At 38.4% G+C, this 27,652-nt stretch overlaps 2 protein-coding genes across 5 annotated transcripts in view; one reads left to right on the top strand and one right to left on the bottom strand.

Annotated features, from left to right (window-relative positions):
- The window catches only part of pam (peptidylglycine alpha-amidating monooxygenase), a 55,015-nt gene extending 49,529 nt beyond the window's left edge, over positions 1-5,486 (bottom strand). For both annotated transcript variants that reach the window (XM_054756647.1, XM_054756648.1), the window contains exons 1-6: positions 5,384-5,486; positions 3,283-3,397; positions 3,103-3,211; positions 2,166-2,286; positions 1,665-1,722; positions 965-1,052 (exon numbers count right to left, since the gene is read on the bottom strand). In XM_054756647.1, the coding sequence (XP_054612622.1) occupies positions 965-1,052; positions 1,665-1,722; positions 2,166-2,286; positions 3,103-3,191 (356 nt within the window). In that variant the 5' untranslated portion in view covers positions 3,192-3,211; positions 3,283-3,397; positions 5,384-5,486. The remainder of the gene's footprint in view (positions 1-964; positions 1,053-1,664; positions 1,723-2,165; positions 2,287-3,102; positions 3,212-3,282; positions 3,398-5,383) is intronic.
- A 420-nt stretch (positions 5,487-5,906) lies between these two features.
- naif1 (nuclear apoptosis inducing factor 1) lies at positions 5,907-26,123 on the top strand. Of its 3 annotated transcripts, XR_008566468.1 has the most exons (6): positions 5,907-6,104; positions 6,552-6,830; positions 7,862-10,523; positions 10,589-10,717; positions 19,847-19,897; positions 24,098-24,131. XR_008566468.1 is itself a non-coding variant. In XM_054756475.1 (3 exons), exons 1-3 carry the CDS (start codon positions 14,910-14,912, stop codon positions 24,649-24,651), a joined length of 1,050 nt encoding a protein of 349 aa, XP_054612450.1. In that variant the 5' UTR covers positions 14,657-14,909; the 3' UTR covers positions 24,652-26,123. The 3 variants fall into 3 exon arrangements, 1 of the variants encoding a protein (XP_054612450.1); XR_008566467.1 differs by having other exon boundaries at positions 7,862-10,717; positions 24,098-24,132; XM_054756475.1 differs by lacking the exons at positions 5,907-6,104; positions 6,552-6,830; positions 7,862-10,523; positions 10,589-10,717 and adding an exon at positions 14,657-15,354 and having other exon boundaries at positions 24,098-26,123.
- The last annotated feature ends 1,529 nt before the right edge of the window (positions 26,124-27,652 follow it).

The following is a 27,652-nucleotide window of genomic DNA, read 5'->3' as shown; positions in this document are numbered from 1 at the left end:
GTTACGTTAGATGCAACATCGGCAGTGTGCAAGTTAGCCAGGGCTCCAGCACCAGCAAAGAACACTACAAATGTAAAAGTAAATAAAGAGGCATGTCCTCATGTTGACAGTGTTACTAATTAAACTTCCTTATTTTTCTTTAATAGTCTTCTGCTTCTTTGTGTTGAATCGTATTTTTGGAAAATATCGGGAAGATCTGGGTTCAAATCTCCATTGGGCATCTCTGTGTGGAGCTTCCCCGTGCGTGCGTGGGTTTTCTCTGGGTACTCCGGTTTCCTCCCATATTCCAAAAAAAAACCCCATGCACGTTAATTGGCGACTCTAAATTGTCCATAGGTATGAATGTGAGTGTGAATGGTCGTTTGTCTATATGTGCCCTGTGATTTACTGCCAACCAGTCCAGGCCTCTCGCCCAAAATCAGTTGGGACAGGGTCCAGCATACCTGCTACCCTAGTGAGGATAAGCGGCATAGAAAACGGATAAATCCATATCCTGCGTATTGCAATGTTCTTGTTTTTATATTTACGGTATATTTATCAGCCATTTATATCGGTTATCATCCAATATAACCGCTGACATATTGGATATCGTTTTTTTTCTGCCCCCAATATCAGTCAGGTTCTAGTTTTTTATCAAGGATATGGATTATTGTGCCTGTTGTCATTCAAACCTAGTGACTGGTGTAGAATACTACATATCATCACAACGTCTTTGAATGCGTCTTCTGAATGCCTTGAATTTGTGTTTTACTTCACTGAACCATTTGTATGCTTGAAAATGCTTAATATAAGCAAAAAATATGTAAAATGTGCTTCAATATGCATACTTTTGAAAAATATAGGTAATTTTCAACCACAAAACAGCATGATTTACTCATTTGTATATTCTTTAAAAATCATGAATAAAATAAATAATAAATATACTATATTATAATAAGCACGAAAAAAAACAAACCACAATTACCAGTAGTTGTTGGTGCTGACAGGGTTCTTACAGCCAAACAGCAGCATGTGATGAACTGTGTTCATGCTAGCCTGAGGCATGAAGTCCACTGAGGAGGAAAGGCATTAGGTTAGATAATATGAATATTTCATGAACGGCAATACTTTCAATGGCTATCGATTGGTACTTTTTTTTTTTAAAACACACTCTTCTGTTAAAAAAAAGAAATAAAATCTTGGTTTCTACACGCAAAAAGAACATTGCTCACTAGAATACTGAACTGTTTGCTGTGTGTCCTAATGCAAACAGACTTAAGAGTTACACAACAGCAAGAGTTTTAAGCATGGTTGAACATAACTGCAAGTTAAAATAATCAGTAAATCGCAGTAAGTATAGTAGGTAGACTATACATCAAGATCAAACATTCAGTTAAAAAAGGAAACATTGCTTTTACCTATATGGAGTTATGATGTTGTCCTGTACATACTGTACATACAGTATATATACCGTTTCTCACAAAAGTGAGTAGGCCCCTCATGGATGACCAACAATTGTTATCATACTATATCGTCTCAAGAGAAAATAGAGTACCATATAAAATACTGTAACACTGTTACAAAGATCAATTGAAGGGAGAGTATTTGACTATTTTAAAATACTTTTATTATTATATCACGCATATAAATAAGGACTGAAAGGGATCATGCAAAACAATACTCACCTACATATGCAGCCTGACTAGTTGGCACAGGAAAAGCCATACACAGGTAAGTGTCTGACTGAAACCATAGAGAATACAATTATTGGATTAAATATTTAGCGATCATGATTGTATTGCAATATTAGCTGTTATTTCTCCAGTAGTCGTAATTCATTCTTCTTGCATACAGTAGGGGAAATAAGTATTTGATTCCCTGATGCCCCCTGACAAAGATATGCAAAGTCCAGAAGTTTTACGGTTGGTTTACAGAGACACAATATTAAAAATATATACATATATACAAAAGTATATATATACACAAAAGTATATATATATATATATATATATATATATATATATATTAGTTGTATATATATACATACATATACATATATACAGTGGGTTCTAAACGAATTGAATTGTATTTAATTGAGGGAAAGCTAACCAGTTTGTTAGGGGTTATCCTTGCAAAGTTATCTGAGTAAAGATAAATACTGTTGTGTTTCAAAATAACAGATCTACCTCAGCAGGGATGACACCGGGCATCCGAAGAGCCACAGAGAGGTCAGAGTTTGGTAAGATTTGTGGCTGATCTGTCCTTGAAGAACATTCACTGGGATCTGATCCGGCACTTTCCTGGATCCTTGGCAACAGACAAATACCTTTGATTTACCACTACAATAACTACAATAATCACTTTAAAGGTGCTGTCTGCCTTGGTTAGATACTGCATTGGGGGCACTGACTTTCAAATATACGTAAGCATTATACATGATCTTCTTGCCATAACATTGCAAGCCACACCCGTGAAACACAGACGTGCACGCACACACACACACAAACACACACACACACACACACACACACATTAGTTGTTTGTTTTCAGCTAATGATAGCAATCTGGCAAGTTTAGCTACTATCATTAGCTATCAATGAATGTCTTGCCTATCATTAGCCCACAATGATTGCAAATTGTCGGTGGCTTCTCCGAGACTGCTTTTGTGTAAATGGACGCACCACAGTCATCTAAAAAATAATTTGGGTGAAACAGATGGGAAAATTAAAATGAGAAATCTGCACTTTAAAAAAAATAAGAAAAACATATCCACTGTATCGACAGACTAAAAATCCTAAAAATCTATTTGAACTAAAAAGTCAACCATGACACAAAGTCATTAATATAGCTGAACAAAATTAAGATGCGATTGGCTGGTGACCAGTCCAGGGTGTAACCCCGCCTCCTGCCGGAAGTCAGCTGGGACAGGCTCCAGTACACCCCCGTGACCCTAATTAGGATAAGCGGCATAGAAAATGGATGGATGGATGGAAAATTAAGATGACATCTATAAGTTTCTGAAATAGTGTGTCAACAGACTATGATCAAACATAACCTCATTCCCAAAGGAGATAAAAAGAAAGGAATAATTTGTCGTCCGAAACAAAAACATTTTTTTCCTACCTTTTGGATCTGTAAAGTGGGTTTGTTTCCAAGCCATGACTGTGACTAACGACTGCGAGGAGTACCATACAGAATGTAGGACGGCCCATTGCCGATGCAGTTCTAACACCTGCCAACATGGAACACAAGCTATCAGATCTGACCTGTGGGGGAAACTGCAATAGAGAGAGTCTGTCACACCTGCTTCCCTTGCTCGGTTTGCTTCAGCAGCCAGCCGATGACGGTAGGTTTTAGGGAGGAGTCTTCACTCTGTTGGCATGTTCAGACGTTGGCTGGGGCTCTACCTGCAGCAAGTCTGGAACAACATCCAACAATGTAAAGTGCCAAATGGAAGTGTTAATATGGTCGGAAATATACATTTACTCATCCTGGACATTAACAGTGTCACAATACACTCACAAGACGAAACAATTAGAGCTGCAATGATTAATCAATGAATCAATTATTAATCAATTAACCAATTAATCGACGACTATTTTGGTAATCGATGATCTTTCCTTTTAAAATGTATTGTAAATATATCAAATGTGACTATTTTTTATTTCCTTAGTCATCCATGAAAGCAGACCTATTATCTTTGTGTTTCAGGCAAAACAAGAGTCAAAGCACACAGCATTTGGAAAAGAGCAATCAACATTTTTGCCTCTTTCTGATGTCTTGCGAAGCAAACCACTGCAGAGATGTGTGCGTAGATCGTGCGGAAGAACATTCCCACGCAAAGTATGGGATTGATCCACTTGCATTTGTGCTTAAACATTCTGATATCTCATAAAGCATGACTTGAACTTGAATTTGACACCATGTATATGAATGAAAATACACCAGATATCCGATGCAAAATTAGCATTTTTAAGGACATCCCTATGGACTCTCCAAATCGAGCCCATATGCACAGTGTCAGATTTTTGCATCGGTTTTGTAACATTGCTACAAGGGGTAGGAGGAGTTTCCTCAGATACTACACAGCAGCTGACAAGACGGCAGAGCGGAGACCGAAAGAAGCATATAAATGTAAGAAATTAAGCATAATTATTCATTTTCCCTGCAACGTCACTCATGTTTTGTTAGATATTCACTCCTTTGCTACTGCATGTAAATATTGGCCATGTTTTGAATTGTTAGTTGACGTTAGTTAGAACTAGCCGGCTAACACCAATATCTAACAATACTCTTACAATGCATCTGCCAACAACCAGTTTTCGACACGCCCCAATCGGACCTCCAACTGGTGGGACAACTTGACAAGAAAGTCGGTATTTTGGAAGAATAGAGTGGGAATTTTCAAATGTCATGGACATTTTTTAATTGTGTTTGACTGAGCTCCACACATTAAGAGCTATGCCTGTTTTGTGCTACCAAACTTTTGTCGTGGAGGAACACACAGAATTATTTCAGTGATGAGGGTAGTGAGGGTAGTGTGAATACTTTGATCCAACAAATCCACTGTAATGTTATTCAGCTTCAACTGATGGGCATAAATAATGATCAATATGATGCAGTGAAATTCTATTTTATGTAGTTCTAGGTACATGTAAAAAAAACTGCGTTTCATGGAACATACTTAACCAATTATGTTGTTTGTGAGCCGTATCAGCTGAGACATGTACCGGATGCTGTAATTGGAAAGCCAGATGATGGCGATAATAAGCAAAGTATGGATCCCTGTGACTCACTCGGTGACTCATCCATGGACTGTGTCAACAGTCAGGTGGAAGTAACAGGGAGAGGGGGCGTGTGAAGTGCACAGTGATGCTGTAACATCACAGTCCAATAGGAGAAGACAAGAGGAAACTATGGAAACAGGGCTGAGTCTGATGATGGACCGCAGCACGTACTCAACCAGTAAACACGATGGCATTAAGCAATCCACAAAAACATCAAAAACATCACTCACAATCCATCACTCATAATCCAGCACGCTTGATCTTGATTGATTAAATATTCGGTTTAATTTAGAGGTAAATAAAAATCACCCGAGTACCCAAATGACCTAAAATGGACCAGAAACGGGAATAGACCGTAGATCTTAAACTCGTGCAAAAATAATAAACACTCCACTCGATGTAAACCTTGTACACAGCATGTAGAATGTGATCATAAATTAGATGACTAATCATTATACGTGTAATACGATGAAGGCATAGATCAAACAGTATTTGCCAGATTACACATTGCACAGCTTCTAATCATCTTGATTAAAATGGAACAATTATAGGCTCTATAAACATATTTGGTAGCCCGGCGTTTTATACAAGTTTTTTAAATGCATATAGTTTATTACCTGTTCGCTGTAGACGTACGTTCTCCGATGTACTGTATAATGACGATAACTTCTGTTATGGCAGTGGATTATCTTGTCAGCAACAGACACACTTCCTTCCTGGCTCTTGCGTTTTCAAAACAAAAGCCCTATCCTTATGTGGTTCTCTGGATGGGGGATCTGATTGATGAATTTGTGGCATTTTAGACCTCCACATTGAGCTTGATTGTTGAATTATGATGCCAGTAAAGCTCCTGAGCTTCATCAGACATCTAAATTAAGATGAGTGACAATTGAATTCCTTTCAGAGATTAAAATTACCATCGTAAAAATTAAAATGTAGACAGGACATATGTGTGTGTGTGTGTGTGTGTGCGTGCGTGCGTGCGTGCGTGCGTGTGTGTGTGTGAAATGTAATATTATATTTATACGGTAGGCACAGCTCTGCTTTAATGCAATACAATATACGAGGACGCTCCTTCATGGTTTTATTGTGAAAATCTAACAGAAGGAGATTGTTTGTTTCCGGTCGTTCATTCTTGGTGAAATTCCACGTAGGAAATTTCCACATTAAAGCTCTCAATGTTTATGGAGTGCTATTTAACATTATTATATATAGCCGTGAGGACGTGTATTTTTTTTTATAACTGTTAAGAAAAAAACTTTGTCGTTTCCGTTTCCGTTTGTACAAAGTCTACATTTGTCACCATGGGCACGGACACGTGAGATGGCCGGATTGTAGGTAAATAATGGGTGATGATAGCGCTTATCTCACTTAAATTGTACTTTGCCGTTTTTAAAGACCTTAGTTGCTTGTGCCCACTTCAGTATACGTTTGTTCTGTCGCCCTTGGTTGAATTAGACATCTGGAAGTATAATAACTTATGGAGCATACTTTACATTTAATTTTGTGTCTTAAAAAGTCAGTTTGTTGTTGTCTGCCTTGACTAATCTCCCCATCATGAGTTGAGTTTGGAGGGATTCTTATGAAACTTGGAAATTAGAGAGACATATGCAAGATATTTAGTGTAGTTTAAAAACTCAATTACTAAATTATCTTTTATGAAAACCTAACAAAGAAGTTGTAGTAGTACTAGTTTTACAGTGACTTTGCTAATGTAACTATTGGCGGTCAATGTGCTTCAGTGACTGCACTCATTGTCAATTTGCAACTTTCCTGTTTCTACAGGAAACACAGTGCAACATGGGTCATCCAAGTAGCAGTGCTCGCAGTATTCCGATGCTGGCGATTTTCCTTGCAGCTTTACTTCTCAGCAACATCTTCATCTACCTGTATTTGGACTCCGTGTATCAATCTGAAGGCCAAACGGTAACCTCGCATGTTGGCTGTGTGGCTGAACACTTTAAAATGACTACGATGAACAACTGCACCCCATGGCTCCAGTGTTCCCTGATTGATGCAGAAGTTTGCAAGCTGAAGCTCATTGGCCAGGGAGCAGTGAAGAAGGTATCTGAAACTCATTGTTGTGTCTTGGGGGTGCACGAGAAATATTGGGCCGATAGCTCTGATAACAGATCATTAAAAAAGACGCTCCAGAGAGGTGAGATTACCCGTGCTGTGCTGGTGATCCTGGGTGATCAAATCTAGCGCTCCTTTTCTCCTACATGTGACCTGCTCAAACATGTGTTGTAAACAAACATGTCAATGGTGTGGAACCTCCCTACTTCAAACACCTTGCGCACTAACTACACTAAACGCTCCACAAACAATTCACGACGCGAGAAGAGCATCGACCCTCAACCCCCCACACTCTGCCAGCCACCTGAAATGGCAGCATCGCCACAATGGCGCCCCGAAAGCCCACAAAGACGCCTGAGCTGCCAAAGAAGCTACCCCAAAGGGAGCAGCCCGCCGGCTGGGCCCGCTCCCATTTCCGCGGCATCCGACAAAGGCCCCCATCAGCCAGCAAACCACTCTGAGCCACGAGTTGTACTTCTGAGTTGCCACTATTTTTTTTTTAAACCAGGGGTAAGGAACCTACAGTCGGGAGCCAGATGCAGTCATCAAAAGAGCCACATCTGGCTCCCGAGCCCTAGGTTCCCTACCCCTGGTTTAAAAAAATAGACATTTCTTAACACGATCACAATTATTTTAATTTCTTTGGCTGACATTTTAAAGGAAAACATTACAGAAACTTGATTATTATTAGACAACACGGGTCTACCCCAAGTCATCTGAGGCGCTGTCTAAACAAAACAGATTTTTTTTTGTACCGTTTTTGAAAAGTCCTCAGTCCACACAGGATTGTATCAAGAAATTTTCCTGTCTATGGTAATATTAAAACGACTCAAAATTATATATACTCACAAAATGTTTGTAAATTTCAGTATACAGTATGTTGTCTAAGGTGATGCTTGATCAGAAGTTGTTCTACTGTGTGTGTATATATACTGCATATACAGTGTACTGTATATATAGGCAAAATTGCAAGTTATGTACAGGCTAATGTCTCTCTTCCACCTGCTTTTTCTATTTAGGTCTATTTAGCAGAATGGAGGGGCCAGAAGGTGGCTCTGTCCAAACTGTCCTTTTTGGATTACTCTGAGGATTTTCTTCACGGATTGTCTATGTTAAAAGCACTGCAGGGGCCCTGGGTGGTACAGTTGGTGGGGTTTTGCCTGGAAGACCATGCCCTGGTCACAGAGTACCATCCACTGGGTTCGCTACTCAATTTGAACCTTGTCCTTGCACAAGAGCACCAAAAACATCGCAACACTTGGAAGACCCGGCTGATGCTGGCGATAGACTACGTCTCTGTCCTCCATTACCTCCACAACAGCCCGGCTGGGCGGCGGGTTATGTGTGACTCCAATACGCTGGAGAAAACTCTGTCTCAGTTTCTGCTCACAAATGACTTTCACCTGGTGGTGAATGACCTGGATGCATTGCCTGAGGTGGACCTATCCAGGGCCTTGTTGGTCAAATGTGGCCACCGGGAGCTCAGCGGAGACTTTGTAGCCCCTGAGCAGCGGTGGCCATTCAAAGACACAGGGCAGCCTTTTTCAGATGATCTCATGCATGGATATGATGAAAGGACAGATATTTGGAAGATCCCAGATGTAACACAGTTCTTGATAGGGAGAGTGCCTGGAGGAGACTTGATCCACTTCCATCTTTTCCACATTCATAAAGAGTGTAAAGCAGAAGACCCTAAACTCCGCCCTTCAGCCTTGGATGTATTGATGGTCTATAAGTCAGTTTTTAGCAGTATGATCCAAGACAATGCTGGGTTCAGAGACATGCTTTAAAAGTATTAGGGCTGTCTTCGACGAAGGCTTTTCATCGTCAACTAATCGTGAAACCCTTTTTTTTGTGGGGATCCCTACAAATAAGCAGAGTTTTCCCACCTCAAATACAAGGGTTAAAGCACTCAGATGAACAAATGAACACAGTAACAACAGTACTAGAGATGCTCTGATCTGTATTTGCCGATTTCAGTAAAAAACAGGTGATTGGCATATGCAGATAAATGCTTTTCAAACCCAATCACAAAAAACAGCATGCTACGGCAAACCGTACATGTCTGCTGTGCTATGTAGGTTGTGCTATGTAGGATTGCCAACGCCCATACTGAGCCGACAAGGGACACACTTTGCCGCGAGAATCAAAACTAGTCTGTAAAAGCTGTAACTTGTAAAACCTTGTGGCTTCAGTTTGACAGCTTGCCACAGGGTACGCCAGTGCCAGCGTGTTCGATCACTCCCTTATCAAACCTATTGCCGTTCCACTTTTCTTGCATCTTTGTTTACATGCTTAGTTAACCACCTAGCTTCTGTGACTTTTTACCACAGTAGCATTTTGTTTTTAAAACAAGCAATGCGGTTAGTTTGGAGCTCATTTTTGTCCCACGGGGAAGTGGATATCACGTTCATGGGGTATGTACTAACTTTTTCAAATGTCACTGAACAATTTTGTTCTCGTGTTGTCATTATATTAATTGTATCTTGTCCTCAAAACATTATTTGCGGGTGGTTGTTTAATGAACATAAACAGTGTGTGTCCAGCCTTATAATGGTGAAACTATCACAGGGGTCTCCTAAACTCGCCAGCTGATTTTGAGTTGCTCACCAAAGGGTCAAAGAATATTTGCCTGGTAAATAAAGTAGTGTACAATTGAAATGTAGCCATTCATAAATAAAACACAACTACTTGAGAGCTCTAATAATGATGAAAATTGGAACCTGGACACTCAATTTATTCTGTTTTAAGTTAAGCAGCAAAAAAAACACCATTGTGCCCAAGTTTATTTTTTAATAATTACCTATTTGCTAGGGCACTTGGAATTGAAATATCTACTGTAACTCCATGTGATTGGTATCGGCCGATCTCACTCATGGATGATCGGAATCGGCAGCATAAAACCCTCATCGGAGCATCCTTAAACAGTACCTTTTATTTATATATATATATATATTTTTACACAGAAAGAAAACTGAAACCAGGCTTCTTTTGGCAAGTTGGCATATCACACATAAGAAAAGTGCACATAAAATAGGAACAACATGGCTTGGAAAAACAACGACTTGCCAAAACTCAGTTAGCAGCCTCATTTCTTGGATTAAAATCCACAGTGGGGATATAAAATGAAGTAGGTGTAACAGCCTTACCCGTTTTAAATGATACACCATGTTGGTTGTCATGGTGTGATATGTAAGAAGCTGCTGACGCGGTTGCACTTTACTTTCTTTTGCTTATCTTTAACCTTTTCACAATGCTTCCACATTTTGGATGACTTTTTTTTTTTAGTAGCCAATATGAGCCAATAAGTCTGTCGATGTTGACGGTCATCTTAGTGCTCACCTCAGCACCTTTTCATTGTGCAACTGCAGCAGGTGATTTTATTCATGTGTAGTGATAGAGGTTTTCTCTTACAGATAAACACATGTCATTTTCAATTCGTTATTGACACAAATTAGGCTGATTTTGTACCAAAATAGGCTAACAAAAACAAACACATTCATTATGATCGTCATAGATGTTAATGGAATAATTGGAATATACTAATTCATAATGATGGCAATAAATCTGTATAATTTCACTGGTTTCTTGCTTTTCTTATTTCGTGCAGGTTTCTTCCAGCCACAGCTAGAAGTTACAAAATGTACAAACCAGTTTTATGCCAGTCAAGTACACTCATCAGTAAGCAACATTATGAACATTTACGTTAAAAATCATATACAAATTTATTTATTTATTTTCTCAAGGTAATCGCAATCTCAGAAACTTGGATTAACGTCGACAAAGGCATGGATTTAATGATCTGCATTAGCGGGAATAATACAAGTGGAGGAGGAGTGGCAGTGTACTTGGACAAACATCTGAACTACAAAATGGTAAAGAACATGTCATTTGCTATTGATAACACTTCTTTGGAATGCATAACGATTGAAATCTGTAAAGAAAAAAGCAAAAATGTATGAAGTTGTTTATATAGAACTCCAAGGTCAAGCATTGAAATGTCCTAGGATTGGATTAAAGCAACGTTCACAGACATCAGTCAAAAAATAATCTTCGTATGTGGAGACTTCAAAGTTTAATCTTCTGAATCCACACAAAAACAAGGTAATAGATGACTTTATAGATACAATGTATATCTTCAGTCTATATCCTAAAATCACCAGACCAAGCAGAATAACAGACTACTGTGCCACCCTAATTGATATTACAGTATATTCACCAATGACTTTGACAACAACACAACCAGTGGTCTGCTAATCAGTGTTTACAATGACTGCTACAAAAAAAATAAAAATGGAGGACAAAAAGACTTTCCAAAGACTACATACAGAGGACACCGTCAACGCTTTCAGGAAAGATCTCGAAGCAGTGCAAATGATATGAGCATATGAACACTTTTTGAACATTTACATGAAGCCTAATGATAAGAACTGTCCCTTGAGAGAATTTTCCAATAAGCAAAAGTAAAATAATCAGCCATAGATGACAAAGGACTAAAAATATGCCTGTAAGAAGAAAAATACATTAAATAGGAAATGTATCATTCAACAAACTAAAGAAGCAGAGAAGAAAGAATATTATCGTCAATTATTAGACAAAAATAAAAACAATATTAGAGCACCCTGGGGCATTCTAAACAGTATTATAAGGAACAATATTAAGAAAGCAGACTACCATCATTATTTTATGGTTGGAAACACCAATAATGATGATATGAATGAGGTAGTTGAAAACTTTAATAAAATACTTGCTAAATATTCCACCAAAACTGGAAGAAGAGATTCCAAAATTCTTAACAATGGAGGAAGGGAATGAAACAATAGACAGGAATCCTAATTCCATGTTCCTCACTTATGTGACAAACAAGAAAATCGCTGATATTGTCAAGAACTGGAAAGCAAAAACATCAACTGATTGTAATGGAAGCAAAATGGAAACAATAAAAAGGGTTTTTAACGAGATCGTAGAAACACTGATGTATATCAATAATTTATCATTCCAGACTGGTACATTTCCAAACAAAATGAAAACAGCTAAAGTAGTTCCAATCTTCAAAAACTGAGACAAACATAAATTTACAAACTACAGATCAGTTTCCTTATTACCACAAATTTCTAAAATAGTCAAAAAGCTATTCGATAAAAGGTTGGACAAATTTATCAACAAGAACTAATTACTTGCGGATAGCCCATACGGATACAGCGCTAACATTTCAACCTAAATGGCACTGATTGAAATTACTGAGGAAATTACCAGCGCTATAGACCACAGAAAGTGTGCAGCTGCAGTATTTATGGATCTGACACTGAAGCTTTCGATACAATGAATCACAACATCCTAATTACAAAATTAGAAAGGTACGAAATCAGAGGGTTAGTTTTGAACTGGGTCAAAAGCTACTTGGCTACCAGGAAGCAATATGTAAATATAGGAGAATACACATCTGCAAGTTTAAATATTACGTGCGGAGTACCCCAGGGGTCAATGCTGGCTCCAAAACTCTTTAACTTGTATATTAATGACATCTGTAAAGTGACAAAAGACTTTTGTATTATTTGCAGATGATACTACTGATTTTTGTTCTGGTTTGGTTTGGTTAAATTTTATTTGATTACAATGGAATACATCTCATGAATCATTTCACAGTTCCACATGTCCAAAAGGAGTAGGAAGAAGCAAAGCTTATTTAATCCTACCCCCCATCCGCTCCAGATCTTGTGCAGTACCTGTTGTTCATTTCCTGCATTCCATATAATATTATTCCATATAATAATCAGTGTAATAATAATTAAATAATAAAAAAGAAAAACAAACATGACAGAACAATAAATATAATAATCAATATAATACTAAATAATTAAGATGAAGACAAGCACAATAAAGCAAGTTCAAGACTCTTCTGCCTTATATTTAGCAAACACAACCTGCTGTATTGTTTTTGAATTTGCTCGTCTCGGTACATTGTTTGAGTTCCTTGCTGAGTCCGTTCCATAGTTTCATTCTGCATACTGAAATGCTGTGGGTTTTCAGTGTTGTTCTCGCATATAAGTGTTAAGTTTAATTTTTCTCAAACATCATGTTTCTCCTCTCTTATTGAGAAATACTGTATGACGTTTCTGGGTAACAAATTATTGTTAATTTTATATGTTATTTTAGCAGTTTGAAAATTTACTAAATCAGCAAATTTTAATATCTGTGATTTAAAAAATAAAGGATTTGTATGTTCTCTATACGCGGCATTATGAATTATCCTCACCAATCTTTTTTGCAGTACAGTGAGTGCTGTAATTATCTGCTAGTAATTCTTTGTTTTTAATAAATTTGGGAAAATCTGGGGAAAGCACACAAGAGGTAATTAATAAAGTCACATGAAATGGCCATACTAAAAAGATGGTTTGATAAAAATAGATTATCCTTGAACCTACGTAAAACTAAAATAATGCTATTTGGTAATATCAGAAAGGACACGCATGTGCAAATACAAATTGACGGTGTGGACATTAAAAGGGGGAAAGAAAATACATTCTGGGGGATCATAATAGATGAAAAAATGTGCTGGAAATCTCATGTTAAAAAATATACAACATAAGGTGGCGAGAAATACTTCAATACTAAATAAAGCAAAATTTGTACTTGACCAAAAATCACTCCATATTCTTTCCTGTTCTCTGGTATTACCATATCTAACTTACTGCGTAGAGATATGGGGTAATAACTATAAAAGCAATCTTCACTCGTTAAATGCCCTGTAAAAAAGATCAGTTAAGATACAGTATAGCGAACATACAAATCTTTTATTTTAAAAATCACAAATATTAAACAGCTAAACAGCTAAAATTATGCTTAAGGTAAACAATAACCTGTTACCCATGTCATACAATACTGTTCTACAAGAGAGGAGAACTATGATCTCAGGGAATAACTAAACTTAAAACACTTACAGACGAAAACAATGTTAAAAACCCACAGCAGTTCAGTATGTGGAATCAAATTATGGAATGGATTCAGTAAGGAACTCAAACAATGCACTAAGATTAGCGATCTCAAGAAACAATACAAGCAGTTGATGTTTGCAAAATACAAGGAAGAAGAGTCTTAAACTTGTTCTGTTAAGTCTATTTATATTGTTTATTATTTTGTATTATTATTATACTGATTATGATATATGTTTATTTGTTATGATTGTGGGAAAACCCTGACATTTATATTACTACTTTGATACATTACTTACCACTTTTGTGGGTATTAAAAAGATCACATGAAATACAGGAAGTTAATGAATGTAAAACGTAAAAAAAAAAAAAAGTTAAACGGATGGGGGCTAGGATTAAATAAACTTTGCTTCTTCCTACTCCTTTTGGACATGTGGAACTGCGCATTGTACTATGTGATGTATTCCACTGTAACTTGTATGCACGTTAAAGTAGAATTAAACCTACCATTACCATATTAGGACGAAATGGCGTACAGTGATGCATCAGTTTATTTTGCCTACCCTTCTTATATTCACATTTTTTAAATGATTTTTTTTCTTTTTCATTCATTCATTTAAAATATGTAGACAGTACAACATATATATTTTACATACAGTAAACAGTTTGTGAAAAGAGGCGTTCATAATTCAGTTTTATAGTTCCTAATGTTTTGAAATATATTTTTTAAATCTATTGTGTGTTACATATTTACATTTCTAAGTCTAAATTATGTAATTTTCGGTCATTTATTTCTGTTTTTGATGCTATCGACATTATGTTATTTACACTATAACTCTACTGACAGATTTGGTGATAAACTACGATATGGACGTAACTCCCTTTGGCTTTCAAATACATAGTTTGTTTGTCTCGTTAAACAACTGGCATTTTATGTAGCCAATGATAATAGACAATCGTGAGAAACCCAACCAATGAAAATGAGGGGGGTGGGATTTCCTGTCCAGCGGACCTACGCTCGTTAGTAGGAAGAAGAAGCCGATTCTGGAAGCCATTACGTTGCGCATATTAGTTGCATACTATTTTTGCGTATAGTACGCACAGCAATTGTTTCAGAAGAGTAATTTCTGCAGCTATGGTCTCGGTAGCGAAAAAAAGAAAAATGAATTTCTCGGAGAGAGAGGTTGAAATTATTGTGGAAGAAATAGAGAAACAAAAGCACACACTGGTTAACCACTTCAATGCTGGAGTAACCCACATGGCAAAGAACAACGCATGGGTGGAGATCCTCAAAAAGGTGAACGCTGTCACGACCTGTCCCAGAGAGTTGCCGGAGGTCAAGAAGAAATGGTCGGATATGAAGACGGAGGTCCGCAGGAAAGTGGCTCAGGCGCGGGCTGCTATAGAAGGGACGTCCACCGACTGTACTCCGGTGCCCGTCCTTCTCACTGCCATGCAGCAGAGGATCTGCAACCTCCTGGGAGAAGCCACCATCATCAGCTTACCTGCAGGAGACTCGGATGGTGATATCGCTTTGCCTGTCACAGTGAACGCCGCCACCACCGTCACACTCACAGAGAGTAAGTTGTTGCCAGCAAACTGTAACAGACGTGCTTGGTTTGTCCTTTATTCACCACCCTCAGTGTTTCAATTGCTCTACATCTGTCAGCACAAACTTTTTTCTTTGCTTCCAGGTGCTATTTTACATGAACATACAAATGTTAGTTGGACAGGGCAAAATTCGCCTGATCAGTAAAAATGATGTAAAAGATATATATTTTTAACACGAAAACTGAAGATTTCATCCGTTTGTCAGTTTTGTGAAGCTTGCCATTTGACGTGTGTGTATGATGCTTTCACAGGTCACTGGGATTTAGTATGCATCCAAATTAAGATGCACCATTTCAACCAATTTACTTTTTCTAGTTTAGGGTTAGAAAATAATGATTTGCAATCATTTAAACACCAACCAAACACGATTCTTTGCTCTTAGATGTATGGAACGGTATAGAATGGATGATATATCCTAAAATCCATACACATTGCAGCTTCTAGTGATAACAATCCCATTATTATATTCTTTGGCATATGCATGATAATTCTTTGAATGAGAAAATACTTCCAGCATAAGGCACACATACCTCAATGAACTAAAGAAAATACAGTAATACCTCATTTATCGCAGTTAATTAGTTCCAGACCCGACCATGATTATTTATAAATGGAGTATTTGGAGAATAGAAAACATGTTTACCTTTTGAATATGGTTTTTAACATTATTTGAACCCTCCAGACGTGAAATAACACCCCATAGTCACCTTTACACTCTTATTATCCAATATAGTAGAGTGAAAGCCTGTTCTTACAGCAATCAAGGCTGGTGCTTGTGTGTCTGACTGAATATTCCAGTAACACTACTGACACCAGTGACCAGTGTAGAATACTACATTTCATCAACATCTTTGAGTGCGCCTTTTGAATGCTTTACATTTGTTCATTTAACAATCTTTATGTTTGAAAATGCTTAACGTAGGCACAAAATACGAAACATTTGCTTTTTGAAAAACCATGAGAGTGAAACTGCGAAATTCAAAGTGTAAACGTTTCTTTCCAACTGTCATGTCATAGACAGTAAAAAAAAAAAAAAAAAAAAAAAAAGCAAAACGGTGCAGAAGGCAGTATATTTAGTTAGTTGTTTTTGCTTAAATGACACTAAATTTGTTTTGAGGTGGTAAACAAATTGGTGGTATTACCGTTGTTTGCCAGACAAAATTGTTGCTGCACATTAAGCAGAGTATCGTCTTATGCTGATGTTCGGACGTCATAAGTCTGAAGGAAGTCCAAATGGTGGGTGTTGCTCCTCCTGTTAGCGTGCAGACATCTTTCCTTGTAACTGTAACCGCCTGCTTGTGTTGTATGTTGATGTTGAGAATGAATGGGTGTTCATGAATGCACCTCGCCATGAGTGTGATCGGTGGATAATGAGGAAGTGTGTGCGAGTTCAAGAACACGGTGTGGGAACTGAGTACTGCTGTTAGCGTGCTAAGGTCGGTAAGATCTTGGAGATTAATAAAGTATCGATCTAAAAAGAGCCTTCGACTGCATGCTTCTGTTGGGACGCTACATAACTTTGTCAATTCATAGCAGCTTGTGTCAATTTTGCAGGATGCAATCAATCACAATATTTCTGATTTTGGAACAGTTTCACTTACGTTATTGTCTGAATATTGGAAAAAAAATGGAGAAATAACCTGGAAATACTCTGAAGGTGTCAGAGTTTCGTCAAAGTACATAAAGTCATTGTCTTTGTCACAAGCTTTTTTTATGTCACAAGTTGACGATGTGCAAACGGGCTGAAATTGACATCATTTCGGGTTTTATACACAACAGGCACTAAGAAAGTATTCCACACTGTTTCATCAGTTTTGTTCAATATGTTTGCAGAATGTTTTCACATGGCGATGGCTTCAAATCACTGTAGTCTGTGCATCATGACTCTGGAATGTCACTGCACCATCACTAGTATGCCTGTGAATACTCTCAATCGCTGGTTGCCCTTTCAGGAGAATCACCCATTTGCGTTTGCTTGCTTGTTACTCCTCACGACACTCACTTGCAGCACTTAGTGGTATGTCAAATGGAAATTCTGTGGTTCTAATTGTTACATTATTGAGGTACAGTGATGATAAAATGAATCTTAATTGATGATCATCTTGGATATCGGATAAAAAAGGGAAAAAAATCCGACAGGGACATCATGGTTTTATTGCGTAGCTCTCATATGAAGTGTAATTGCATCCTGTAAAATGACTTGCAGTGGAAGTCATTATTGTTGTCTTGTTTGGGAAATGCACACAATGTCTGCTACACAATTAATAAAGACCTAGTAAGGGAAACCAATAACGTGTCCACCTCCGTCACGTGTGTTAATTAGCATGGGAAGCGCCTTCTGTTTTGCTTCTAACGCACAGCAGCTGCAAAGCAAGTTTATAGTGATGCTGCCAAATGACTCCACATGCATAAAACCTTTATTAAGTTTATTATGTGTTGATATCTAAAAAGAATGTGGTGTGCAATCACTGTTATTATCACGGACACATATTTTGAATATTTTTAAAAATCAATAAGTGTATACTTTCAGTAAAGCTTTATGAGAGGTTTGATTGTTAAAACCGGCATTGCGGGACGTGGACTTGTGAACATGAATCATGTCCATTTAATATAAAAATCACAACATTTCACAATCTTTGTTATATTCCGATGACAATGATGGTGATGTTAAAGTGCTAGTTATTGAGGGAAAGTACTAAGAACGAGGGCCCTCACCTTCTATGTTAATTTAAGTCAAGCCACTTTTATTTCTATAGTGCCAATTCACTACAGAAGTTGTGTCAGGGTTCTTTCCACCTGGAGCAGGTCTACGACCGCTCTCCTACATACATTAAAGACAACCATGAAAATAGGCGAAAATGAGGATGGAATAAAGCAGGGTTTTGAATTTGAGACCTTGGACTAAAATGATCAGTCACATGCATTTACTTACTATATATGTCATATTTGTGTAAATTAAGGTTCATAAAATGTTTGTATCAGTGTTGTGAGGTATGATGCTGTTGAGTATTATGGATGTGTGTAAAATACTGTAAATCTACTATTAATTTATCAGTGCTTATTTTCAGTTTGCTGTATTTTTTAAAATTTATGAATGTTATGGGTCGCGACTGTACAAATAGGATTACAATAAGTTATTAATATGCTGCTTTGAAATCATAACCTCAATAACAATATATTGTTTACCGTATCAGCAAATATTAGCCATAAGCATTGTAATAAATATGTATCTAAAAATGTCCTCATGAGGGCGCTAACCAGAATTCTTGAAATGTCTAAACTCAACTGTACTATTAGTAACACATACAACTTACAAACAACTTGTAAAAGATTTGTCAATGAAAAGTACACGAGCTAATGTAGCTGGGTGTTTGAGTTGAGCTACCGTATTAGCACTAGCATACTTTGTTTTTTGCCTCAATGTGGGTGTAAGCTATTTTTTATGACACCCTTACTTTGTTACAAGTAAACAGCATGTAGCGCACAGCACTCTTATTTTGAAGGCCAGAAGTGTGTTGTGGGGGTTGAGAAGGTGTCCTGACTGTAGCTTGACGAGACTAGCTCTGCACATGAATAAACTTACTTCCTGTGGCCATAGCGCCTGTCCTTTAGTTACACCAAACTTCCACAACATCAGTGGGCATCCTGAAAACCTCGGTTACATTGGCATGAGACAGACGTCATTTATTGTTTGACTTCCCTGATTCTGATTGCTTAGAGGAAGTCCGACATAGCGCATCAAAGACGGGAGCACTCTGTTATTTCTACACTATGAATCTGGAGGTGTTTAAACATGTTGGTCGTGCACCCTCCTTTGCATGATATCATTGTGTTGCAAATGTCGCACTGAGCCGACCGCTGTTTTTTAAATTTTTTAATGAAGTTAAGCCAAACTTTTTAGCCGCTTCTTCTTTGTTGGCACTCGCCGGCTTCTTCTTCATTGGTGTTTGCGACTATTTCTTCTGGTGGGCAAAGTGGGCATTGAAATAAAGAATCTAAATAAAACAATGTGAATGTTAGTCCCAGCTCCCATAGATGCCCAACCCTGCTCATAAGGCATGTCTCAGTGTCCTCAATTCCTTCTCAAGTAGGACATTCAGGACATTGTTTTGAAGAAAGTTTATCCTAGCGACTGGAGTACACCTTTCATTTGACTGAGTTTTCCATTACTTTTTCTGCAATTGCCATGTATGTTTTGTGAGTGAAGGGTTTTATGTGCCACTATTTTTCATAAACTTCACATTGCACAGTTATCTTTTCACATGTTTTTTTTTTATGATGTGGCGGTGATTGAAATACGTTTTGAGTGCAGCTCCACTTTAAATTTGGACTCCCTTGTCAGCTTTTTTGTCAACAGCTTCATAGAATGTGTGATACAAATGTTTCATCATGAATGTGGTCCTGGCATACGGTGATAGCTGTGGTTAATTTTCTCTTTTTTTCTGATTGTGTTTATTTTAGCTATTCCAGCTGGCTCTGCAACAGTTTGTGACGAAGCAAAGACGTTGAATGGTAAGGTTTTTGCCTCCACACACTTCAAATCTTATATATGCCTGCCTTAGTCTACATCAGTGGTCACCAACATTTTGGAGCCCAAGAGCTCAAAATATAGATATAGATCTATATAGATATATACATACATACATATTAAATTATTCATATTTATTTATTGATTTACTTTGTAGAAAGGTTTTTAAAGTCGTTTGTCTATAGGTGCCCTGTGGTTGGGGTCCATTCCAGGGTGCATCCCGCCTCTCGCCCAAAGTCAGCTGGGACAGGCTCCACAGCATACCCCTGCGACCCTTGTGAGGATAGGCGGCATAGAAAATGGATGGATAGATTGGTTCTTAAAGTAAATTAAAAAGTGATAGATGTTTAAAGCTTTGTATTTAAATACAAAGCTTTGTGTTATTATTGGTTGTTGGTGTCAACATTTCAGCTTTGTCTCATTGTGCCTTTTGCTCTATTTTTACCATTTTTGCTGTTTTTTTTTTTATTTAGTTTTCTTTCTGCAGTGATGTAATGACAAATTAGCCATGGTCGGCAGATGGCCCCTGGGCCGCACTTTGGGCACCCCTACTTTTGTGGATCTTTGTCTGGGTCGTGCTTGTGGCGTAGGCTCTATGAGCAAACTACCGGTACAAATCTATTTGGCTTGTTGGCTCAGTGTAGTGGGCAAGCGAAGCGATGGTGGTTGAGGGGAGAGGATGCATTATAACAGTCAGTCCTAATGAGCAGGGTTTTTGGGAGGTGCACATCTATGGCGTTATATTTGCCTTAGTTTTAAGGTAGCAAAGGTTGATTTTGAGCCACAACGTGCAGTAATTACTGTTGCGTGAGCAGGCACATCGCTGCGCGTTGACACTCCCTCTCTCCTTGTCGCTCAACCTGTGAGCGTGAGGCGAGCCAGTGTATGTGTGTGAGCTCATTGTACCTCCAGTCGGGTTTTAGGGACTGGGGTCCTGGGTGGAGCTTGCGGGTTGTGTGCCTGGAGAGTGGCAAGGCGTACGGGCATGTTAAGTGGTCAAAATGCCTGCCTGTTGGTCATTCTCCGGGAGGGGAGGGCACTGATGTAATCATCAAAGATCGACTAGTAGCTTGCGATCGACGGGTTGGTGACTCCTGGTCTACATGAATGTGCTTCTTATTCAGCACAGTGGAACCTGTTTATGCCAACATTCTTCAGACTGACTGAGGGGGTATACAGCGAAAGTGGATCCACAAACCCAGGCTTTGTGCTCAAGATGCAGCTCGACAAAATCTAACATCTGCAATCAGACTTAATTGGTCCTGCAACAGTGGTTTTCAACTTACTTTGTCAAGTCCGAAGTGCGGGTTCACATAAAAGGGGGCGTTTGGCGTCCAATTATTCTACTTCCGCTGAAAAGCTAGTGTATTTTACGAAAAATCCATCCAGCCATTTTCTGTGCCGCTTATCCTCATTAGGGTCACGGGAGTATGCTGGAGCCTATCCCAGCTGACTTCGTGTGAGAGGTGGTGTACACCCTGGACTGGTGCCAGCCAATCGCAGGGCACATATAGACAAATGGACAATTGGACAATTAGGCTAACATGCATGTTTTTGGAATGTGGGAGGAAACCAGAGTACCCGGAGAAAACTCACACAGAGATGCCAAATGGAGATTCGAACCCAGATCTTCCTGATCTCCTGACTGTTTGGCCAACATGCTAACCACTAGAACACTGTGCGACTTTACAAAAGATTAGTACGTAATTATTATGGAGCGTTATGAGGAGTTCCCAAAAGATTATAACTTCTAAAAGCAACACAGTTGCTGCCAACAGAGCGAGGAAGCACCACCGACAGAATAATGTTTAGCATGTAATTGGCAAGTTAACACTTCTTTTCATTTATCAACACTCAACATTGCACAACTTTGACATTTTAACACTTGTCCATGTAAAAAATAAATAAATTGGAGCAAAAAGTTATTTTTTTAAGTATTTGCAGTATGTCATCTTGTTGTAGCTCGTTGTGACCACTGGATGGCAGTGTTGACGTGAGTACTCATGCAAGGACTGCGGTGACGTTTATCTCTCAAATCTATCTCACTTATACAGTAGATGGATAATATCATCAGAGAATGTTTTGGGTTTTTTTTTTTATTTCTGCATGTCCCCTCTGGAACCTCGTAGGTTCTCAATAAATGGTAACACCATCTCCAAATTAGTTAATGAAACAGTGGCACTTTCATAGCTGATTTTAAGCTGAAAGCCTGGACATCACCTGGTCCCAATCAGGTTATGAGTTTAGCCTAAGTTACCATGGTGATAGACTGCTTTAAAAGAGAGCTACCTTCTCTGAACACGCAAGACCGGCTTTCAACTCAACACAGCTCGCTAACCCACGAAACTCGCTTCGCCCTACTGTATACCCTTTGACTGACTGACTGACTGACTGATGTCAACAAAAGCAGTTGTTGCATAACTGAAATTGAAACAAGCCATTGCTTACATACTTACTTGTAACATTCACAAGAGACATAAAGAGAATGGTTTGTTGATAATGCTTTCCTCCACTTATGCATGTTTTTTTACTTTTATTCTTGTGTTTTCATATGACGTGTCATACTCTTATCTAACAGCTGTTGTGGTCATTTCTTTGTTTGTCTTGACAACAACGACAGTGAAGCAAAACTTTCTTCCGGTGGCTAACAATATGAAACAAAATGGGTGCAGTTTTTTAGTTGCTATGGTAGACCAGATTAATACTACCATGCTTTTATTTTGAAGCTTACTTTGAAGAAGTCACTGTTAGGGTGTCTAAACTTATTCCAGTGAGGGCCACATAGTGAAAAATGAAAGGATACAAGGGCCACTTTGATATTTTGTAAGGCAACACATGTAGAATTGCTAAGACTAGGACTGTCAGTCGATTAAAATATTTAATCATGATTAATCATATATTGTCCACCGTAACCCATAATTAATCGCATTTAATTGCAGATAGAATAAGTCTGTAACCTGTAACAAGTAGGGATGTAAATCTCTGTGGTAAACTATCTGATACGCAACTACAATAACTACATCAAATTGTATGTAAAGGAATATCAATTTTGGAAGTATGGGCCACTATTTTATTAAAAAAATAATATACAGTTAGAAATTCCACAGTTCTTGAATGTTTCATGCGAGCAGTGATTTGTCCCAGTTTGTTTGACAGTCGTTAAACGCACCTTCTAACATTCTCCCCCGCTGCACTGATAGACTACTATACTGTATTTTTCCCCTTTTTCTTTCACCTCATATTTGGTCCCAAATGCTGATACTATGTGGGAATGCATAAAGGTGAAATTTGACGACCTTATTGAGTACTAATGTGTATATTTGTGTGGTGCACCTCTCTGGAAAAACAAAGTCCAGGCTCGTACTGGTGGATGGTGGGTCTGTATTCATTTTGTGTCCTTGGTGATGCCTGCCCGTAAATAGTAGCTCCTAACCCAAATTCTAGCTTGCAGTTCAAAACAAAAAAGCGGCCAAGAGACTCGTTAGTTGGGGCACTCGTATGCCAAAGTACCACTGTATAAATGACAATTTAAAAATACCGGCAGTGCTTCAGTACCCTTCTCGCTTCTCTCTGGCAGGCGACGTAATCCGCAATAACTCAAATCACAGCGACGGTAGATACAAATAACTTTGGTCTTGTTGCGAGAGCCATCTGCCAGGGCTTTGAAGCTAAATTTAAGTGAAGTGTAATCAAAATACCCTTTTCTTTCTCCATTCCTGCTCAATACTCCACAGTCACCGCTGCGTTTCCTCAAACTACGGTTTGGGCCGAGGGTCAAACAGGACGTGTGCGTATTAATGAAATAGTGCCGTTGAAGGAAACTCCCGTTACACAGGCTAAGACATTATATTTCAAGAAAAAATATATATGCAGTAGGATATACAGTAGATGAAAAAGACGTGTTGGTATCAACTTCACTCTATGCTTTTTGCCCTTTTAATGTGCTGCCGGCCAATAAAAATTCTGCCACGGGCCGCTAATGGGCCATACTTTGGACACCCCCGACATGGACAGTATTTATTGCCGCCATTTCATGCTACTGAGCAATAATGATTAATTAACACTACTACAACACAATCTCTACTCGCTATTGTGAGTTGTGAGGATAGTAGAGCTGAGTGTGAGAAAAGTGACATGATGATCAGTTTTCTTGCTTCAAAGTACTTTTTGTGTTCTGTTTCCAGCTGAAGCGGCATACCAAGCATTAGCGGAAGGAGGCGTGGTAGAATACTGCACCACAACCGTAGGTGAATCGGCTCCTACAGTGATGGCAGCCGTTGAGGCTCCAGTGGAAGTGTTGGAATCATCTTCAGCTTCCTCGCCGTTACCACCTCAGGGTCAGGCAAAGCCTCAGGAATTGAAGAGCCGCATCGCCCTCAACTCTGCTCGACTTCTGCAGGAGCAGAGAGTCACCAATGTGCACATCCGGCAGATAGCCCAACACCTGGAAGGTCAGAACCAGCTGCTCCAGATGATGCGCCACTCTCAGGAGGCCCAGGTGTTTGCCCAGGAGAGACAAGCTCAAGCCTTGGAAGGCACCCAGGCTGCACTGCTTGCACTGGTGCAGATGCTCAGGCCTGCTCTAAAAGACTTGCGCAAATTCCTGCAAAGCGGGACTGAAGTCACGAACTCAAGCAGCGCAGCAGCAGGAGTGACACCTGACGTGGTGTTAATAGAGGAACAGAACCAGCCCACAACCTCGCCCCCTTCTACGCAGCAAACTGAGGAGACACAATAGACTCTTGCATTTGTTGGGATTTCTGCACATAGACTTCAACAAAAAACCTGGAAAAACATTTCAGAAGTTGCCTTAGGAAGCACGTGTACACAATTTTAACTGTGTTTTCTGAATTGGAAAACAGTCTGACATAAACATTTGCCTTTTACAGGGAGTAACTTTAGATTTAATACTGAAATCCTGTTTTATACCACATGTACTACATGTAATCGCCCAGCTAGTCTTGTTTTTTAAAGTTTGACCTCCACCAATGAGACCAAAAAATAACTCCTACCAAAAAAGCAACAAGTTTTTCCTAAATCTGACAGACTGACGTTCTCCACAGATCAGAAATGCCATTTCATTTAAGAGTTACTGGGCCTGATAATTGATGAATTGCTCATGAAAAATACTGATTGTTGATGAATGCTTTGTTGAGCCTGACTGGATTGTATGATTCAGCTGTTAACAATCTAAAGAAGTAAAACATCTTCTCACTTTTCAGAAGCAGATCAACAATAGTGGGATCAGAAAAGGAGTTCAGGATGTTTAGAAACATAATCCCATTCTCTGAAAAATTGTAAAAAAAATTGATGAATTGATCATTCATATTTCCCATGGTCTGTCCAGGAGGTTTAGTCTAATCCCCAATTTTGTGCTTATATACCTTATTTTTCTTACATGTTAAAGTGCTCATGACAAAAACATGAGGAAAAATGCAATAACAAAATGAAAGTATTCAGTTGATAAAAGGCATTTGTCATACTGCTGTCATCTGTCTGTAAACAACTATAAAATACCTGTGAAATGAAGTGATTGTCAAACGTCTCCGACCCCCACCCCCCGCAACGTTTCTGAACCGCCACCATCTTGGCTCTGACGTCACGCCGAGGACACTTTCCGGCAACCAGACTCATCACAACACGTCCATGGACGCACAGCAAAGCCGAGAAAGAGAACTATTCACAACAACAACAACACAGTAATAACAGCCACTGATATTGTGTTGTGATTGAGTGTGATAATACGCACACGATAAAATGAGCCACAACAGGTATGTTTGACTGGCAGTGATTGACACTGATAGATCTATGCAGAAACTGCAAGATACAGGACCGGTGAGCAGCCGTCCCTGCCCACACGAGCCGGCATAATAGCCACAAAATATAAAACAGAAACTCAACCAAACATGCTACACAACAATATAGAAACAATGTATTCTCGAAGTGACATCACTTCCTCGTTCTGCTCTAGTGTCCGGCAAAAAACGTTAAAAAAAGGTAAATATGTCACCATTCGAGCACCCATCCAACACAGAAAACATACCTTTCAATGTTATTTTTTTTAGATGAACGTGTTTTGGTGTCATGAGCACTTTAAGTAGATGAATTATGTCATGAACATGTCATAAAATGTGATAAGTGGGTTATAGTCTCAAAAAGATATCACTGAGAAAAGGTGGGACTTAAACTTTTGTAAACTACCAGTGGCTACTGAATGATTTTTTTTTTTAAATAAAATACTTGTTTTCTACTCTTGTAGTTTTGTGATCAGAATCGTGGATTTAAATAGTAACAGTGGAACCCATTTCTCATTTGAACAATACATTTACAGTACAGTAATTATCACAATAATGAATACCTGATTGTGTAAAATAGTTTACTGGTTTTACTAACATCTTCCATCATGTCTTTCAGGTGAAACATGTCCTTTGTAATTTTTACCGTCCAAAAACAATGTTACGCTTTATTAAAGCAGCCAGGTGAGGCACGAGGACCCAGCAGAAAACGGCTGTGAAGCTTGTTACATTGTAGACAGCCCACAAGCTCATCGATTGGTTCAGGCGATATTCAGCCGATATTTTCTTGCGTGTAATTGGTCGTCTCTGCTGTCACTCCATCAGTACCAGCGTTTCGCTAGGCCATGAGTTTGTGTTCATCTGCCACTGTAAATTGTTGACATGTTGGACGTTTGTCCCGCTTGGTCACGTCAGCTATACGAATTTTAATATCTTTAACGCAAGCATGACCAAACGTTTTACAAACAGCGAGGGCCACATAGTGAAAAATGAAAGGATGCAAGGCCAACGTGGATATTTTGAAAAGCAATATGCTGAGAAGTTATATACTGTATATATCAAGAAAAAACTGCATCTCAGCTTTGTGATGTAGGTGAAAAAGCCCATTATTAGTGTGAACTTCACTCTTTGCTCTTTTCCCCCATTTTTAGTGTTTTTTTTTTCCCAACTATTTCAACTTTTTTGTTAAACAATTCGTAAATTTTCATTTCGTAATATTATTATGGCTTTATTCCCAAAATATTTTGACTTTATTTCCATATAACTTTTCCCCAACCTATTTTCCAAAAATTACAGCTATATTTTGTTTTGTTTGTTTTGCATAATACTTTGACTTAAAAAATAGCATACTTTTTCTTTCATATTTCAACTCTATGCTACTAAAATGATATTTTACCTCATAATATTAAAGATTATTCTTGTAAAATTGTGACTTTTTTCTTTTTAGAATACAACTCTTAATATTTTTCACTTTATTACAAGGTTTTTTTTCCCATTTCTGCTGGATTTTTTTTAAATTTTACAACTATTTCAACTTTCTTTTTGTAAATATTCCACGAGTCTCAAGTAAGTCTCAAGTAAAGGTGTTCTTTTACTCTCACTGTTTTTCCAAAATATATTAATTAATAAATCACGCTGTTTTGTGGTTGAATACGGCCTATTAGTCAAAACATACGCATATTTAAGCAAATGTTTTCTTTTGCCTAAATGAAGAATTTTCAAGCTAAAAAAATAACTGACTCAATGAAGTAAAATACAAATATAACGCATACAGTATGATGACACATTCAATGACGTTGACGAAATGTCCTGGTGTCATCATTAATGTTACTGTAATGTTTGGTGAGACCCTCAAGGATCAGACTTGATCAAAATAACCTAATATGAATGTATTTTGTCATGTAATATACATGTTTTACACTACATCCTCTTAAACGATGATGT

This window comes from Dunckerocampus dactyliophorus, chromosome 17, assembly GCF_027744805.1.
Source record: "Dunckerocampus dactyliophorus isolate RoL2022-P2 chromosome 17, RoL_Ddac_1.1, whole genome shotgun sequence".
NCBI classification, from domain to species: domain Eukaryota; kingdom Metazoa; phylum Chordata; class Actinopteri; order Syngnathiformes; family Syngnathidae; genus Dunckerocampus; species Dunckerocampus dactyliophorus.
This window is presented reverse-complemented; position numbering and strand designations above follow the sequence as displayed.